Genomic DNA, 18149 nt, shown 5'->3' on the forward strand with positions numbered 1-18149 from the left:
CTGGATTGATAATGTAACAAAGTTGTAAGATCAAATTATAAATTTTTAGATCATATTTTACAAATTTGAATCTTTAAATAAATATCATAGTAAAAGATGAGCTGTACAATAAGTCAACAAAACTTTATTTTTCTCAAAAATAATAAATTAATTTAAAAAAAGACATTGTTAGTCAACCCTCGACAAATATAGGGATATAAATTTTATTAATATTACACCCTTCTTACAAAACTGAAAATATTTAGAAGTATAATAAAATATCACAATAGTTTGTAGTATAGACACACACAGACATGCTACATTGCAGAGATGAAAAAGGCTGTTAGATGATTTGGTAATCTACTGTGGAAGAAAACATATTATAGTTTCAATAATTTTCAAAATTATGTTACAAGAGACTCATAATAACCACATAGTTTTAGTAAAGTTCAAGAATATATAGTTTGTGTTTATTTAATGGATCTAAAAAATTTAAATATTTTAAAAACTAATATACTAGGATATAAGTTTAGGAATTTTTGTCTTATTGAATTCTAACCTTCTCAATTTTGAGTATATAATTCTATGATCTCTCAAAGTTCGCAATCTAATCTTTGTATATATATTTGAAAAATAATATGTACACAAAGGAACTGGAAATATCTTTATCTTCACATGATCAGACTGATAAAAACGAAAGCAAGTTAAAGGAGAAAATGACACAAAAACAGATGAAAACTTCACAAATTCCGCATAATAAATAATGAAGAAAGAAAGAAAAAAAGAAAGGGTCACTGTAAATTGATATCTTTATCTGTTTCTGAAAGATAAGAAATTCAATCAATATCATGAACACACAGAAAGTTCAACATTCAGGTTCAGTGTCCACAAATGCAAGAACAAATCAGTGCAACTCTATTGTCATTTGTAGGCTCAGTTCCTCCATTTTCAGCATTTGAACCAATGCTAGATTGAGGAGGTGCCACACAGCCATTGATGAATAGGGAGTTTGGCTCTGGACCTAACTGAGCTAATTCTAATTCATCTGCTCCATACATGATTTCACTCTGATTATTTCTCCGATTTTCGTCGGCTGCTCTTCTTTCTTCTGCCAAGAAATGGCCTAACGACGGGCCACTTTCGATGCTATCTGCATCGGTACTCTCCCTAGAACACAAAGAGAAAAACCATGTTCTAGACTTGGCATTGCTCCTCTTGTCCTTTGTGCTCTCTGTTCTTCTTCCCCTGATTGACCTTCTTGAGAGTTCTAAAATGTTGGAAACTCCTATGAGACTCCCAAGTGTTATGCTCTTGTCATGGAAGAAAGATCCTGTTGACTGCAATATTAACGCGACGCAAGGCGAAGTGAGATCGATAGTCATGAATCGTGTCTGTGACTCTCTGATTTTAAAATTATAAAAATTGCTATATTTTCTTTTAAATTGTTGAGATGCATATATGCATATGAACTCTTCAGCATCAAAATTTCATAAGCATTACTTATATATCAGATGGGATGGCAAAAACCACCTGAGCCAAGTCCAAAAGATTACAAGGGATCATGTCTTGCAGTTCTTGTTGATCTCTTTGTTTCCTCTTGCTACTAGTGAAATCAAACGCTTATCCCAAACTTAAAATGCAATACATGGAAGTATATACATTCAATTATCCTCTTCCAATACTCTTGATACGAAATGACGAGTCAAAAGGACATAGAGATCATGAGAAATGAGATACATCTGCATCTACCTTATTCTAGTTTTTCTCACTTCAAAAAGTGGCACAACTCACACCACAAACTTTTTGATTCGGACAAGAAGTGAGTTCAAATCTCCCATCTTAACATTATGACACTAAAATAATATCTCAAAACTGACTACCTATATAATAAAGGATTAAGAGTAAATGAGTTCAAACCATGACAATCACTTGCTTATGATTTTATATCCTACGAGTTATTTTGATAATTAAAAGCAGTACTAGTAAGATGAGACTGTTGTCCTATGAATAGTCAAAGACAACGATAATAATAGTATGCAGATACTCAGCAAATATCACAAACATTGGGATTAATTAACTAACAAAAACCAATCACTTAGTTGCCATTGCCACAGAAAAAAAAAAGACTAATCACCATTTGCATTAGTCTCAAACATTGATTAATTAACAAACAAGAAGCAAAAAAGACCAATCTCCATCTGCATTACTCTCAAAACTACGTAGATTAAAAGGAACAAAACTAAACCATGAGGTAACACATTCCCAAAAAACACACCAAGAGAAGGCATTTATCATTCAAAATCTGAGTTAAACAAAAAGAAGAAAAAAACAAATACAGACCTCAGTGTCCAAGTCGGATGAAGAATCAGAGAAAGAAATAGGAGAAGCAGTCATCAAAGTGTTGAAAGACACTGATCCCAAATAGTCACGATTTCCAGGTACTCCAACTCTTACATTCAGAGGCTGTAGACCAAGAGGCCATCCATCACCCTTCAATCAAATCAACAAGAAAGTAAATTAAAAAAGAAAAATACAAATAGCAATCCGATAAAGGAAAAGTGGAAAAAACATAGACAATGAAACAACCCACCAAAAAATGAAGACATCAGAGAAATAATGGGGGGGGGGGGGGGGGGGGAACAGAGACAAGACAAGACAAGACCCATATCAGAAATGGGCATTAGAATGAACGGGGAAGGAAAATCCAAATGAAAGTGAAAAAGGCAACAAATGAAATACCTGTTGAGCCATGTGTGTGATTGCCCACCAAGTACTTGATGAAATGCTTAGAAGAAACTTTGAAAACCCCACTTGAGTAAAGGAAGTCACCTCAAGAATCAGATTTGGTTTGAGACAGAGGAGTTGTCATTTTCTTTAGTAAATGAAAAGGAAATCAAACTGGGGTTTGGATGAACAGAGGAAGAAAGCAATGGAAAAGAGAAGAAGAAACCATTTTCCTTGTATTAATTCATTTGAGTTTTTTTTCATGGAGTTTGGGGTCCAAACAGTCTAAATCAGTCAAAAAAGAGAGTAAGGGTTTAGGATTATTTATCATTTTGGAATTGGAAGCTTTCTTTCTTTTCTTTTTTTGATTCCTTTGCTTTCTTTTTAATTTCACTTTGGTCCCTCTTTGATTCCATCCTCTTAGACCACAAATCCATATAGTTTTAACTTTTGAAAACTAATAGAGTAATAAGACACCACAAATCCATATAGTTTAAATTTTGAATCTAGATTTAATTATTTTAAATTAATTGATAGATAATAACATTTAAAAGAAACAAAAAAAAACTTGTGCATATTTAGTAAACAATCAAATTAAAATAAAAATAGGATAAAATGGTAAGCTGATATTTAAAATAAAAAAAGAAGTAATATATTGAAAGATGACCAAATAGAGAATCTACAGCACACTCAAAATCTGTGGATAAACAATTAAAAACATATATATATATATATATATATATATATATATATATATATAGTAATTAATGGAGGAATCGTTTGTTTATGGTTTAGGCATAATATTGTTGAAAAAACTAAAAAGGAAAGCCCAAATTTCAGAAGCTGTCTCCCAGTAATTGTCGGTTTTACCCCTGACGACGATATAGAATTTAGAGGGGTAGAATGGGAAAGATGAAGTTGAAGTCGGTTTTAACTTTACCCCATGATGATCGGGAAGGAAGGGTACAAATAATTACAATCTAATTCACTTCTTCTAACATGTGTAATCTTTGAAAATATATTATTTTTGTTAATCCATTCAATTTATATACTAAACTAAGTATGATTCAATGGTTGAACCATTTTCCTTTCGAGTGTGAAGGTTTTAGCGCTTTATGAAGGGTCGGGACTAGCCTCGTTATAAAGGTGTCGTTGTTTGTACCATTTTCTCTAATTGTTAGATCTTGATTGATATGATTAATCGCTTTCTAAACATTTTTTCCAAGTCCTTGACTCGATTTTGGAAATTTGGGATCTCACTACCTCTTTTACTGCAACTTTCTTTCTCCTTGTCCATTACAGTATCGCTTATATCTTGGCAACTCAAGGTATTTTTGGTGTTGCTTTCATGTGGTCTTCAAATTTTTTTGATTGGGTCATCTCTTGCCCTTCTTCTGTCTCCATTATATTTTCTTTCCACCTGGAGATGTCAGGTTGTGATTTTTTTTGTTTATTTTGTGAATATAAAAAAATGTTCATGAAGTGGAATGAGATCGTAAATGACTTTCTTATTTGCTATTTAAGGAGGAAATAATAAACATAGTAACATGTAAAATTTGTAGCAAATAGTAAAAATTGTCCAAATTGAATATTTTGAAATAATGTTTACTTAGCAAGAAGTTATTATTATAATCTTATATAGTTGTTGCCCCAAACACCCATTTGAAAAAATTTATTAGATTCCTCTACTTGAATGAACATCAATTCTTTTGAACTATAAGATTTTGAATGAATATTTATGTTCAAGGGCCAGTGAAGATTCATGTTGGGCTTAAGTACTATGCAAATTTGCTACTAAAGCCCAATTTTTTTGGATTTCATTTATCTGTCCGAGAGAGATAAATATAGAATTTTACCTAAGTCTATTTCGAATAGCTAGACACATATTATCTCTTTATGTCTATCTCAGAGATTTTTAATTATACTTATTATTTTTCTCTTACTTATCTAATCTATTTGGTTAACTTCAAATAGTAGTCTATCTATGTTTACATATGCTCAACTTAGATACCTATTATTATGTATTTGAGTTTTAAAATAGTAGAACACTCTCAACATCATATAATGGATGTGTTCGACTTGTTGAAGTATATTTGGATTGAAGAGTTGAAGATGAGATCATGAAAACATTATCTCCTATTTGTTAAACGTCAAGATGGAAGACCTAGAAAGCAAAAAAGAAAATCATAAGTGAATTTAAAAGTTCATCAAGATGTTCTAATTGTAACCGTAAAGGTCACAATTGTAGGACTTACAAAGTTGAATCAATTAATTAAAAGAATCGAAGATGTAAACATTCTTTTCACATTTTAATACATGTATAGACAATTGGATTGACAATAGAATTTGTGAATGATATTTTATGATTTATTCTGGTCTTGAATTGTAAATATTTTTAATGGTACGATCAATTTTAATGGAACTGAAATAAGCACAAAAACATGTACAAAAATAACAAAACAATGTACACTATCACCATTCATTTCAGATAGACATTAACAATAAAGAAAACGATTCACATGGGCTGGTGGCCAGTGAGTTTTGTTTCACAAAAAATGTGACGGGAGTATTTTAAGTATTTCACGTTTTTGGACTTGGGCTTTTTGAGTGAGCTTTTTCCTTTTTCAAAATTGTTCTATATGATAAAAATATTTTTTTATGCAAATCATTATAAAAAAACTGAGAAATTAAACTTAACTTTAAGAAATCAAGAACAATATCTACCAAAGAACACCTTAATTATTTTTATTAAGTTTTTGAAAATTAAATCTATAAACACTTATTTCACCCCTAAAATTCTTGCTATCAACTTTTTTTTACCTACGTTTTCACTTTTCAAAAAGTAAACTAAAATTTAAAAACTAGAAAAAGTAATTTTTAAAATTTGTTATATCTTTTGAATATAACTCGGATCTAAACTTTTAAATTGAAGAAAGATGCAAACTATGAAAGAAAAATTATAAAAAAAAAAAAAAGGATTTAATTTTCAAAAATGAAAAAACAAAATGAGATAGTTATTTAATGCAACCTGAGTTAGTAACTAAACTTATTTTTATTTTTTAAAAAAGTATGTATAGTTATTCCATTATATCTAGCATAATAACAAAAACTATGTAAAGAAAAGACGTACCAGCTCTTTCTTAATGTTACAAAACTAAAATAGCAAAAGTTAAAAATGTTGAGTAAATCTTAACTGGTTAGACATCCATAACTTCCTTCAAAATTTACAAGTTCAAATCCCTACTGTTAAAAATAAACCGCTAGATAACCAACTGTCAAAACACAAAATTTAATATGGAAGACAAATGCCATTTTCTTTCTTTAATTTTATCAAATTGGTACCATACATGTTATTTAGGATTTGGCTACCTATATTCATCTTATGACAAACATGAGGATTAAATATTTTGGAAGAATGGTATTGAGATCTTACTAGAAGAGGAAAGACAGAGAAAATGGAATATTGCAGTTAAAGCCCTATCTCGACTCCGTCACTTTGCTACCAAGCTTAAAACCCGACCCACTCTCCCTTCTGTTCCCCTAACAAATAAAGGAGTATGCTCTTTCTGAAAAGAGCATTGAACGCACGTCAAAATACCTAAGTTTTCAACAATGATTTAAATCAGAACATATCCAAACATTAAAAAATTGGCTTATCTAAGTTCTATGTGCAATTTAGTAAAGTTGAAAGCTTAAATCACACCTTGCCAATCCAAGACAAGGGTGATAATTTGAAGAGATTGAATATGTCATAACACCCAAGTCATGAGAAAGGTGGTTGAATCATGGTTACAAGACACATTTTCCTTTTCATCAAATAACTGAGATGTGATTAGTCCGTACTTTCAAGTTTCAAGTTCAACTCAGAAGAGATCACTGCAGTTCAACAAGTAACCAGAAAATCCAATATGTACCTGTGTCCGAAAGAATGGTAAAATAGCCTAAACATTCTCTCTCCATAAAGACCTGCGGCTAAAACTTCAAACTAAACTTTTTAAATCACAAAAGAGAAGTTCATAAGGAATCATTCAAGAGTAAAGCAGATGAACCATAAAAAACAACGCAGCCCCATACCAAGGCAAGTGAAGTCCAAAACTACAGCAGCTTGGTCCAATGCCGATAACCTTACGCCATTATCTTTGCTGACCTAACATAGAGGCTATCCACAACCTTGCCAATATTGGAAATGGTTTCCAGTGTGGCTGGATATATGGCGTCAGTCTTTGGATCGTCAAAAATGATTAGGCATCCAGCACCTTGATCTAGAGTCCCTGCAAACTTTTTGTCTAGAATCATCTGAGACAACTTCTTTTCCACGTGATCCAGGGGCAGTTCGATCAGTTCAGCAATATGAGCAATCTCTACTCTTGAGAATGGTTCGATCAACCTGCAAAGATTTTGCTCCAACAAAGTGTCATAGAGAGAAGAGAGATGCCTGTGGACAATAGGGTCTTCCTCAAGTTGAGCCTTATAATCTCTAAGAGCTGTCTCAAAAAGCTTTAACGAACGCTTGGAATGTGCATCAGCTACAGCCTTCATGGCATCCAGCTCAATCCCCACATATTGTAGACCTGCTTTTGATGATATTATTCCTGCCACGTCGTCAGCCTGGTTAACCATAATTTTGCATAGCAACATATATTTGAGGCTAAATACAGCACGGGGATCTTCAAGAGCATTGAAGGCTTCAAATGCTTCAAAGAAATAACTGTAAGCAGTCTTGTAATCTTTCTCTTCCGCGTGAAGGATGCCACTCTGCAAGTCAATAGTGCCCTGCTGTGCTGGAGGAACATATATGGCATTAGCAGCTGTTCTTGCAGCAGTAAGTGCAGCCTTCGCTTTAGGGAGGTTCCTCAGAGAAAAATGGAGTTTGCTCTCCAAGAGATCTATGTCTACAAGGAGGAGCTTATCATCAAGTCTTCTTACTTCCTTGATTAATCCGGTCAGGAGATTTAAGGCTTCAGGGTACTCCTTATTTTCCATCAAAAGAGCTGCAAGCCTGGCCTCAACCCGTTGCCGAAGAAACGTTCGCTTTTCTGCACGTGTCCACTGCACCATTTCCTTACACAGGGAAATCTGCAGATCAGATGTGTTTGGTATTTTAGCCACAGCATCGATGATTCCTCGAACAATTTTTGCTGTTTTTGCTTTCGGAATCAAGTTAAAGAAAGGCCTAAGTTGAGTCAAAAGGTTCCGAAGATCCTCTGCACGATTCTCCTGTCTGAGAAGATCCGAAAGGTTTGTTATAGCCTGTTCCTTTATCCGTAGAGCCTCAGGAGAAGATGAAGGGTTTTCAAGAACACGGTAAAGGATTGATATAGAATCTGAGGAATTCTTAGCTTCTAATGCCTCAGCAATTGACTCAGTAGTGGCAGGTAGGTAAGAGGTCGACATAGTTACAGAGTTGAAGTAAGCCACTGAACAACATGAAAATTTTATTTAGACAGCAAAAACAAAACGCCCAAAAGTTCTTCCTTGTCAAATAACTACAAAGTACTGCATTAGACTATCACTTCCTAACCCAGCTTAGACATCAATATTTCATTCAAATGTGGAGAAAAATATTGAAAAGCAACCGAAACACAAAGCTCCCTACTCCTTCTATATCAAGATCTTGGTTCCACTGCCTCATTTCTACCCAGAACGACAAATATGAGATTGAAGAGTTCAGAACTAACGATTTCAGAGAAACCCAACTAGAATCTCAAGCAATTGAGAGAAGAAACAAAAGAACCATAAGTTTGCATATTCAGAAAACTAAAAACCTAGATCACAAAACAAGAAATTACAAAGACAAGTAACCCCAGGAGAGAAATTGCAGAGAAGAAGCAAAAATTTCAAGCAGAAAAGTAAAAGAGAAACCGAAAATCGAAAAAAAAAAAAAAAAAAAAAAAAAAGAAAAAAAAAAAAAGAAACCCTTTTAACCCCACATATCATGAAAGAACCAAAATTCCTTGTTCATATCTCAAACCCTTGGACTGGAAAAAAAAAAATTGAAATGTACATACCTCAGACTTGAAGAGCAGCCGAGAGTGAGAGGGAAGAACGAAATCGGAGAAGGAGAGATCTTGGGCGATGGGAGACGGAGAGAAAGTTGAGAGACGATAGAGAGAAATCGAGAGTTTTGAGTGTGAAGAAGGAGAAGGAGAGTTGGCTTGAAGAACAGGTAAAGTATAGGATTATTGAATTAGAAAAATACATAAAAATAAGAAAATCTAATTTACAGAGAATACCCTAACTTTGTATTACGCTCAAAAATAGCATTAACCTTTATAAATAAATAAATAAATACTAATTTTTTCATAGGGAAAACACTAATACTTTCTTTAATTCCAGTAATAATCTTAAACAAAAAAAAAAATCATATAAAAATATGCTTTCTTTTTTACATGGACATAAATCCTTTATACCTCATTCCATAAATTTTCTTAAACTTTTCAAACCTTCACTAATACCAGGAGATGTCTATGAGATGAGAAGATGTCGAGGATGACTTCCCCCATCTCCATTTCTACAAAATTTCTCCATTTAATTTGGTGAGATCGATGTAAGAATTTTTCACCACAAATGTATGAGGATTGGGTTTTATCCATAATAATTGTTTTACATTATTAAAATACATTTTTAAGAATATAAAAAAGCAACAAAGTATTTACACGATATACAACAATTTCGAAAACAGAAAAAGCCCAGAGGCTCACCTATAAAATACCAAAAATGTTCTGTCATCTATGCCGCCATCGTTTACTTTTTTTTACACGATCATTTACATTTGGCTACTACAATCTAAATGATTTTTTTCCAAGATTCTTACACGATCGTTTACATTTTGCTACTACAATCTAAATGGTTTTTTTCAACATTCTTACACGATGGCTACTCCAATCTAAATGATTTTTTTTCAAGATTCTTTATACGATATTTTAGTTTTTTGTATACGGCCTTTTAGATCTGATTACCCAAATTTAAACGATGTAAAAAAAGAGAAAAAGAAGAAAGACGAAAAGAAATCACAGCGAAAAAAAAAAAAGAAAAAGAAGAAATATGATGGAAAGATTAAACGACAGAAAAGAACATAAAAAAAGAGGAAAAGAAGAAATACAATGGAAAGAAGTCGCATAATAAAATAGAAGAAAGATGATGGAAAGAAATCGCAACAGAAAAAAATGAAAAAAAAAACGATGAAAGAAATCGCAAAAAGATGATGAAAGAAATCGCAAAAAGATGATGAAAGAAATCGCGAGTAATAGAAGAAAGATAGAAGAGCAAACCTGGAATATTTAAAAAATGGCTAATTTACGGACTTTGTTACACGCACCGTAAATAGTTTGGTGTTTTGTTGCATTTATAAAAGTTTCCCAACTTTAAATGTATTTTAACTTTTAGAAACTCTACTGTCTTTTTTTAAACATTGTTAACAATTTTTATTTAGAAAAATGTATACAAATGAATCGAAAACATCTCTTCAAGAAATGCATCATTCAACGATTTTTTTTAATGTAACTACTGTCACTAATAGAAAAAGGGCATACGATGACAGTTAAATGTTGTCATTAAAAGCTTTCGTGACAATTTTTGCAGTCATTGATGTGACAGTCATGAAAAGTATTTTATGACAGTTCTCCAAAACTGTCACGAAATGTGGTTTTTCATGACATAGAATAAATGTCACGAATTCAATATCTTATGACAGATTATAACTGTTATTATTTATTTTCAATGATAGTTAATAACTATAATTGTTTATATTTTATGACATCGGATAACTGTCATTGTTTACATTTTATGACAGCGAATAACTATCATTGTTAATATTGTAAGATAGATATTAAATGTCATTCTTTATCTTTTATGACACTTATTAACTGTCATCATTTCAGTTTCCATGACATTAATTAACTGTTAATAAAACTTTTTCGATGACAGTTTTTTTTTTTACATTTAAATGTCATAATTTTGTTTTTAGTCACTGGTTTCTTGCACAATTTTTTATTGAATCTTGTTTTTCATGTTGCTCCGCCATTACACATACCAATACAATCACATATGGAAAGAAACGGTAAACGCTTTAATATAAAGAAACATACACTTTATAATATCGCTTTAAGTGTTGGTACATATATGATTTGTCACGAACAAGCTATTTAAATAACTACATTTAAACCAGAATTTTTCCTATCAAACCTACAAAAATGCCTATACATCAATGAATTGCCGCAAATATAGCTTCGCTGCTTCAATGGATTCTGGAAAAACCTAGTAAGAAAATAAAAGGAAACAAAATTGATTCAACAATACAGCACATTCACTTCAACAACACAGCACATACACACTTAGCACATACACACTTCAACAATAGTAACTTCTAAGCTTGGCAGTAAATTATTCTTTTCTATGACTTCTAAGCTTGGTATTGGAAATGTAGAGGGTATTCAAATGGAAAGTCTTACATATACGAGTTACAAAATTATGCTACTGTTTAAGTACAAAATGCACAATTTCATCACTAAAAACGAAATCTACAAATTCATCCATATGAAAAAGAAGAAAAACAGAATCGCAAATATCAAATTCAGCCCACAAACTCAGCTAAATTAATTACAAAACTTCACACAAAGTCCAAAACCAACAACAAATAACAAAACTCAAAGCTAAAAATGGGCTTTGCATAATTACGAGCATGTATAGTCGGTAGAGATGAAAATTTGAGTGCCACACCATATTTTTCACAAAAGTATTATACAACAGAGACTCGGGTGAGGCAATAAAACTAAACTACATTATGAGGCAATAAAACTATAACACAGTGAGAGGTACGTACACTTGCAAAGGATTTAAAAGCTCATTGATGTGCACTAAAAGCTCTCTGGAATTCACTTATTCCAATTTGAGAGAAGGATAATAAAGCAAGAAACAGAAAAGTAAAAAAGGAGTAATAAAAGTATGATGTTGGCAAAAGTGAAAGGGGTCGTTTGGATTAATTATAAAATCACCTTCATAGCAAAACACAACACTAATACACAACACAAAAAGCATAAAAATAGTCAAAATTCTCATTTTTGTTGTAAACAGATAAAAAAAAAAACAAAAGGGACACTTAGATTGTCACGTAGATATCCTCCAGCAATAAAGAAACAGCAAACGTGTAAACTAAAGTAGTCACCAAAAGTACCTTATAATCAGTCCAAATCATGTATCCAAATCAAAATCATAAATTAATGTTCTTCAAATCATGGAGAGAAAAATATAGAGAAAAAAAACGCACAAGCGTTAACTTACTTATTCACGATTGCATCAAAATCTTGAATCATCCTGGCAATAGTATTGAACGCCATGCCAAACACATATAACCAGAAGTTCTGTATATTTACATTCCTTGAAGGGTGTTAACTTACTTGTTCGCGATTCCTTCTTCATATTTAACTAAACAAAACTTAAGAAAGACTCCCAAAATCTAAAAACCCAAATTTGTAAAAGTTTGAATGCAGTGGAGGATAAACATTCTTCTAGCTGCAAGCGTGAAACTTAACAAGTATATTGCCATTTTCCATTCACAATCAAAAGTAATTAAAGCAACAGTAGAGAGGTGCACTACGTTCAAGTATTTTATTTGCCAGCTTATAAAATCATAAAGAGAGGAAGACAATCTTCAACTTGAAAGAAGACTCAAGAAGGACAGACGAAGAAAAAACCAAAGAAATGCAAAGAAAAGCAGCATGTTACTTTTGCTAACTACTAAAATTTCTCTTTGATAGAACATATTGAATATACACACTGCCAACTAATTAGATTTCTCCATCATAAACAAATTCACAATCATAAACAAGCTTGTTGATTTTTTAAAATTGAATAACCTCCATTATAAACCTTCATGAAAATTGAATAACCATTATAAACCTTTGTGAAAATTGAATAACCAAAAACAGTTAAATAGCTATTGTTCATAAAAGGATATACCTTTCTCAGTCTCTCACCGTTGAAACCATTCTCATTCACCAAAAATGTTAACAAGCCCTGTAATAGGTGCGGGTAACTTTAATGTCATGCAATGTATATGGGCGCTAGGAGAGATTGAAGCTTTGATATCATATGTTGGTGGGTGGGTGTGTGCACAAGTATATAAAATGAAGGAAAATATAGTTGGGAGAAGCCTTTTAAATTAGAAACGATAAATTACTGGAGAAGAAGTAATATATGTGTTAACTGTTCAAATTTATTAAAATAAAAGTTGTTGGTGTTCATGAGCTCTCTAAACCTCTAAAGCTTTAATCAAGTGAGAAAATATAATCTTTCCTCACATTTATACATTTATACAATGAAACAAGCCCATCAATGTGGAATGTGCTCAACTTCTATAAATCATAGCCACAACCATTGTGTTCTAGTTTCTATAATACACTCAAGCCTACAACATGAGTAAAAGATTTAGTAGAATTAAAATACTGTCAGTTTATTACCCTTAATCTCAGCTTTCAACTGCACACCTAAAGAACAAACAAAAGCAAAAAAACATAGCCACATTAATGGTATCAGATAGCTTGGAAGAATAGTTTCATGGTACCAACTTAAATTTAGTGCGATGTTATATGTCGTATTTCAATGCATACTGTAATAGGGAGGAGAAAATTGAAAAACTGAAAATGAAAAAAAATCCTAACTTAACGAAACATTGTCGACGTCGGTCGAGGAACACAGGGAACAGATAGCTGATTGGATCCTTGAATGATCGGTGGAACGCGAAACTCCTATGGTAGCCAGCATTTGGATTACTTGAGGGTGGAGTTCGATCCTCTTATATCAAATGGAGATGGTCGGCGGCGCTTGTAGAGGGTGGAGTTCGTGCATCCGATGGCCGGTGGTGTTTGAAGGAAATGGAGAGGCGTGTGTGAGGTTTATCGTGATGGTTTAAGGAAAGCAAGGGTCGACAGCTTTGAACCAAAGGAAATGGAGACGGAGAGTGTGAGGGTTTCTTCTTTTTTTTTTTATTAAAATGTATTTTAATTAACTTTCATTTTAATAAATTTGAATAAAAAATATTTTTATTAATTATTTAATGAATTTACCTTTTATGACAACAAATAACTTTCATGTATAAGTTCAATCCGAAAACAACATTTTTTCCCGCCAAAAACGCAAATTTTGACATTTATAATTGATGACATTTAAGAATTATTTGTAATTGATGACGTTTAAAAATTGTCATAGATTTATGACACTTAAAAACTGTCATAAATTCTTTAAATCCAAAAAATTCCACCTTTTCCCGCCAAAAACACGTTTTTTTATCTTTAATGACAGTTATTTCTTCCTCCTTTCAATTTGGGAAGGAACCAACTGTCATAATAGATGGTTTTCCTTGTAGTGTGTGATGATACGTTTAGAGGTTACTAAGTATGTATATAACATAACAAATATTTTTTAAAAACACAAATATAACAAAATCTTTCGGTGATAAACTCTAGTACCAAAATAGTTTATTTGTGATAAATTCAATGTATTATTTGAAGACTGCATCAAAATTTGTATATATCTACAATTTTGTTCATATGTTATTATTGTATTTGCCAACGTTTTATTAAAACCACTTTTCCGATTTTTATAAATAAACAAGAAAGTTAGTAATATGCAATTGGATAATTAATATTTACGTTAATTTTAGGAAAATTTTTATAAATATAATAAACTACTAAAATATTATGGACCATGTAACAAAGTCTATAAAGTTAGTCATTTTTTAAATATTCTAGATTTATCTTTCTTCTCTTCCTTACCATTTTTTTCTATCGTCTTTCTTCCTTCTCTCTTCTTAATTTCTTTCCAAATTTCTTTATATGGTCTTTTTTCTTTTTCTCTTTTTTTTTTATTTATTTATTTTCATCGTCTTTCTTGTTTTCCTTATTTTTTTACGTCGTTTAGATTAGGGTAATCAAACTGATGATGTATTCTTTTACGTTGTCGATTGTGTATTTTTTTTACGTATCTTGAAAAAAAAATTATGTTGTTTAGATTAGGGTAACCAAATCTAAAAAGATCGTGAAAATTTGTTTAGTCAAATCTAAACGGTCGCGTACCAAATAATCTTGAAAATCTAAATGTAAACAAATCTCCTCAATTTTGAAAAAAAAACAAATATAAACGATCGTGTAGACAAATCTAAAATATCAAATCTAAACAATTATGTATTAAATGAGTGATTAACGAGATATTTAGTATTTTCTATTGTAGATGAGTAGGTTTTTTCCGCATTCAAAATTGTTCTATACACCATCAATATTTTGTAGCTTTTTCCTTAATTTTAATTTAATTTTCGTTAATTGGCATCATCTAATTTAGACGGTGCATGTGGACTTCCACATGGTTTGAAGGGCCCATATAACTAATGCATCAGGCCTAGGTCCAATAGATCAAGCGTAGAAGCCCATCTATATTCCATTCATTTGAATCTTGAACATTCTCCATTTTTTTCCCTTTTTTTTTCTTTTGGCAATATCTTTCATCCTGATTTTAAATTATCTACACTAAAAATTGTTTAACTCCCCAGTAATTGAAATAATCACTTCAGTTTATTAAAGAAATGGAGGATTAATTCAACATTTGTATGATATAAAAAAATCAAAAATACCTTACTCTCTTGAATCAATAGGTTTTTTGTTTAAATCTTCAGTTACACGAAAAAAGAATATATCTTTATTATTGAATTCAAGAATACACACACAGGAAATCATAAACTTAAAAGATGGACAATAGTGTGATCACCAACTACTAGATTCAAAATAACTTAAATTAATTTTTTAAAAGAATGATCTAGTAAATTATGTTTATAATTACATTGATCATAAAATTTAAAAGAAGCAATATATTGATGCATACAAGTATAATTAATTTAAAAGTCGAAGCAAAAAAGTTAGAAAATTTTCATACAAGTAATAGGAGAAAGAGAGGAAAAAACAAAGGGAAATAACGGATGGGAAACTCATATTTGAAATTACATTACATCCTTAAATAATCATCATGCTCCTTTAATTTTCTTAACAATCTTACCGCCGACAACGTTCGACGGAAACAACCAATCCAATTCCACGTCCCCGAAGAAATAATCATGCGACATCAAAATCGACCGCCCACCGCCACAACCGGCCTTCCGTTTTCCCGCCGACGGGAACCTCCTGGGTTTTCTTGGCGGCGGCGGACACTGAAGAACAACCGCAGTAGATTCCAAGGATCTCGGAGTCTTCATCAAATCATCGCCCCGATTCACCTCTTTTTCCTCGTCACCTAAACAACAAAGACTCGGCAACGACAACCTTAGCTCCAAAGATGATAGTAAAATCTCAAATTTCTCTATTTTTTTCCCACCTTCCAATCTCTTTTCATCCATTATGAAAAAGAGAGAGAGAGAGAGAGAGAGAGAATAAAAATGGAAGGTGTGCGAGTGTGATTATTTTAGGGAATGTTTACGTTAATTATGATAAAAGTTGGATCATTGATTGCCTAATTGGAGTTTTTATAGAGGGGGAGATTAAAGAAGGTTCCTTTTCACCAAAAAAAAAAAAAAAAACTCACCAAAATGATTTGAAGGATCCAAAGCACTAATACAAGACAACAAATATTAAGTTAATTAATCTACCTTTCTAATATAATTAATATAATTGTCTCTAATTTAAAAATATAAAGTATTTTTAATTTCAAGCTACTTTTGTAGAACCTTTTTGTTTTTTAAGGGGTAGGAGCGGTAAGAAGAGAGAAAAAGAAAGGCACATTTCTATATTGGGAGAGACTAAAAGGTGCTAATTGATTTCCTTTTTCCAACCAACAAAAATTGCACCTCTCACTAAGCTACATTTGTTTATACATTTCTCAAGCTTCATTTATTTAGACTAAACATCTATTTCAATTTACCATTCGTATCGTAATTTTGGGAGAGACTCTGCGTGTTCTTGTCTATCTTTTTTATTAGTATAACAATTTAGATTAGGGTATTTGAATCACGGACTTGGATGTCAATTGAGTTAAAGCTTTTATTGACGTTCTTCTTTATCTTTTAAAAATATGAGATAATGAAAATACATTTTTTTTATATCAAAATCCTTAACAAACACATTAATATGATTATACTTCTAGTCTAGAGATAATAACTAAGTATATAGCAAGAATTTTAAAGAATTGCAAAAGTATAACAATATTTATTAGTAATAGGCTCCTATAAATTATATAATTCTCACGGATAGAATCCTACCATTGATATTGATAAATCCATACTAATGATGATATGTCTATCTTTGACAAACTTTTAGGAGATGTTTGGAGTAAGGAGTTAAATAGGGAAGAATTGAGAGTTATGAAGTCTAAGGAGTTGTGAACGTATAAAATCGATGTTTATTAGTGATGGAACACACAAAGTTTTTGGGCTAAACAAGAACTAAGATGAATTTTACTATACTATAAACTCTTTTACATTGTACTAAGATGGTTAAATTTGGAAATATTCTATTTATAATAATTTTTTCATGTATTTTGACTAGCTAGGTATGTGTACTTTGTGGTTTGACATAGGTTGGTAATGAATGTTGTTGCTATTCTCAAGTTTTGATGATTGTGTCGAGAAAAAGAAGAAAAAAATAGTCAATTGTGTTATCTTTTAAGTACTTAATTAGACCATCATAAGCTCCTCTTCATTTTCGGGATGTTTTCAATTCCTATCCAAAAAATTATTCAAGTAGCAAGTCTTTAATTAATACCAATTATAAAAGATATAAACAAAAAATATATCCAAATCATCTTCAATCTTAATTTCGAAATTATATACAAATAAGACGTGAAAAATGTCGAAAAAAATTTATTCTATAATAAAATAGAAGAAAAAACATGTTAGTTTCTTAAAAGGAAAAAACAATGTTTTGTGTGTTTCCATTTCAAACTTAATTTTAGAATTATCGCATTGGGGACAAATTATTCAAACACACAAAAAAAAAAAAAAAAAAAAAAATCTTAAATATAGGAGGATATTTCATATTTTAATAAACGAATCAAACAAGGTCTCCTTATTACTTAATTAAAATTTATTTTTCACTATGTAATTTTTAAAAAATCAATTTTAAATAAATTGAGATTATTCTAAATAATCCATTTCAATATTCGACAAAAATAATAAATAATATTGGATAGGAATGTGGTTTAATCATGTTAAAATTACTCTAAAATATACATAAAATTATAAACACTTTTTTTTTTTATTATTGATGATAATAGTAATTGTGCTAAGAGAAAAAAAGATTATTAGGAGAGGGACCCAAATTATAATTGGGATTGCTTAAATTTCACTGAAAGTGATGATAAAACAATCTGAATTGATTAAGCTAATAACTTTAGTGAAAATTTAGAAACCTTTTAATTGATTAATTATTCATATATTCGAAATACAATTTTAGTGTTTTAGTTCTTACTTA

The 18149-nt window shown here is 31.2% G+C and overlaps 2 protein-coding genes and 1 long non-coding RNA gene across 6 annotated transcripts; all 3 read right to left on the bottom strand.

Annotated features, from left to right (window-relative positions):
- Positions 1 to 755: 755 nt before the first annotated feature.
- Positions 756 to 3135, bottom strand: LOC103502090 (uncharacterized protein At3g17950-like). 2 transcript variants are annotated; one of them, XM_008465917.3, is made up of 3 exons: positions 2719 to 3135; positions 2320 to 2469; positions 756 to 1316 (listed from the first exon to the last, which is right to left on the bottom strand). In XM_008465917.3, exons 1-3 carry the CDS (start codon positions 2728 to 2730, stop codon positions 858 to 860), a joined length of 621 nt encoding a protein of 206 aa, XP_008464139.2. In that variant the 5' UTR covers positions 2731 to 3135; the 3' UTR covers positions 756 to 857. The 2 variants fall into 2 exon arrangements, with proteins under 2 accessions (XP_008464139.2, XP_050935409.1); XM_051079452.1 differs by lacking the exon at positions 2719 to 3135 and adding an exon at positions 2570 to 2604.
- Positions 3136 to 6585: 3450 nt separating this feature from the next.
- LOC103502089 (26S proteasome non-ATPase regulatory subunit 11 homolog) lies at positions 6586 to 9252 on the bottom strand. Its single transcript, XM_008465916.3, has 2 exons — positions 8712 to 9252; positions 6586 to 8120 (listed from the first exon to the last, which is right to left on the bottom strand). The coding sequence occupies exon 2, from the start codon at positions 8095 to 8097 to the stop codon at positions 6829 to 6831; it is 1269 nt and encodes a 422-aa protein (XP_008464138.1). The 5' UTR covers positions 8098 to 8120; positions 8712 to 9252; the 3' UTR covers positions 6586 to 6828.
- A 1498-nt stretch (positions 9253 to 10750) lies between these two features.
- Positions 10751 to 13666, bottom strand: LOC107992048 (uncharacterized). 3 transcript variants are annotated; one of them, XR_007815587.1, is made up of 4 exons: positions 13161 to 13666; positions 12661 to 12717; positions 11983 to 12062; positions 10751 to 10959 (listed from the first exon to the last, which is right to left on the bottom strand). It is a non-coding gene; the product is annotated as an uncharacterized LOC107992048 (long non-coding RNA). The 3 variants fall into 3 exon arrangements; XR_001764453.2 differs by having other exon boundaries at positions 12661 to 13666; XR_007815588.1 differs by having other exon boundaries at positions 11983 to 12078; positions 12661 to 13666.
- Between the last annotated feature and the right edge of the window lie 4483 nt (positions 13667 to 18149).

This window comes from Cucumis melo, chromosome 11 (assembly GCF_025177605.1).
Source record: "Cucumis melo cultivar AY chromosome 11, USDA_Cmelo_AY_1.0, whole genome shotgun sequence".
In the NCBI taxonomy this organism is placed as follows: domain Eukaryota; kingdom Viridiplantae; phylum Streptophyta; class Magnoliopsida; order Cucurbitales; family Cucurbitaceae; genus Cucumis; species Cucumis melo.

Coding starts and splice junctions, on each gene's coding strand:
- LOC103502090 (XM_008465917.3), bottom strand. Junction 1,317..2,319: donor CATCCGACTTGGACACTGAG/GTCTGTATTTGT, acceptor TTAATATTGCAG/TCAACAGGATCTTTCTTCCA.
- LOC103502089 (XM_008465916.3), bottom strand. CDS start 8,097: ATGTCGACCTCTTACCTACCTGCCACTACTGAGTCAATTGCTGAGGCA.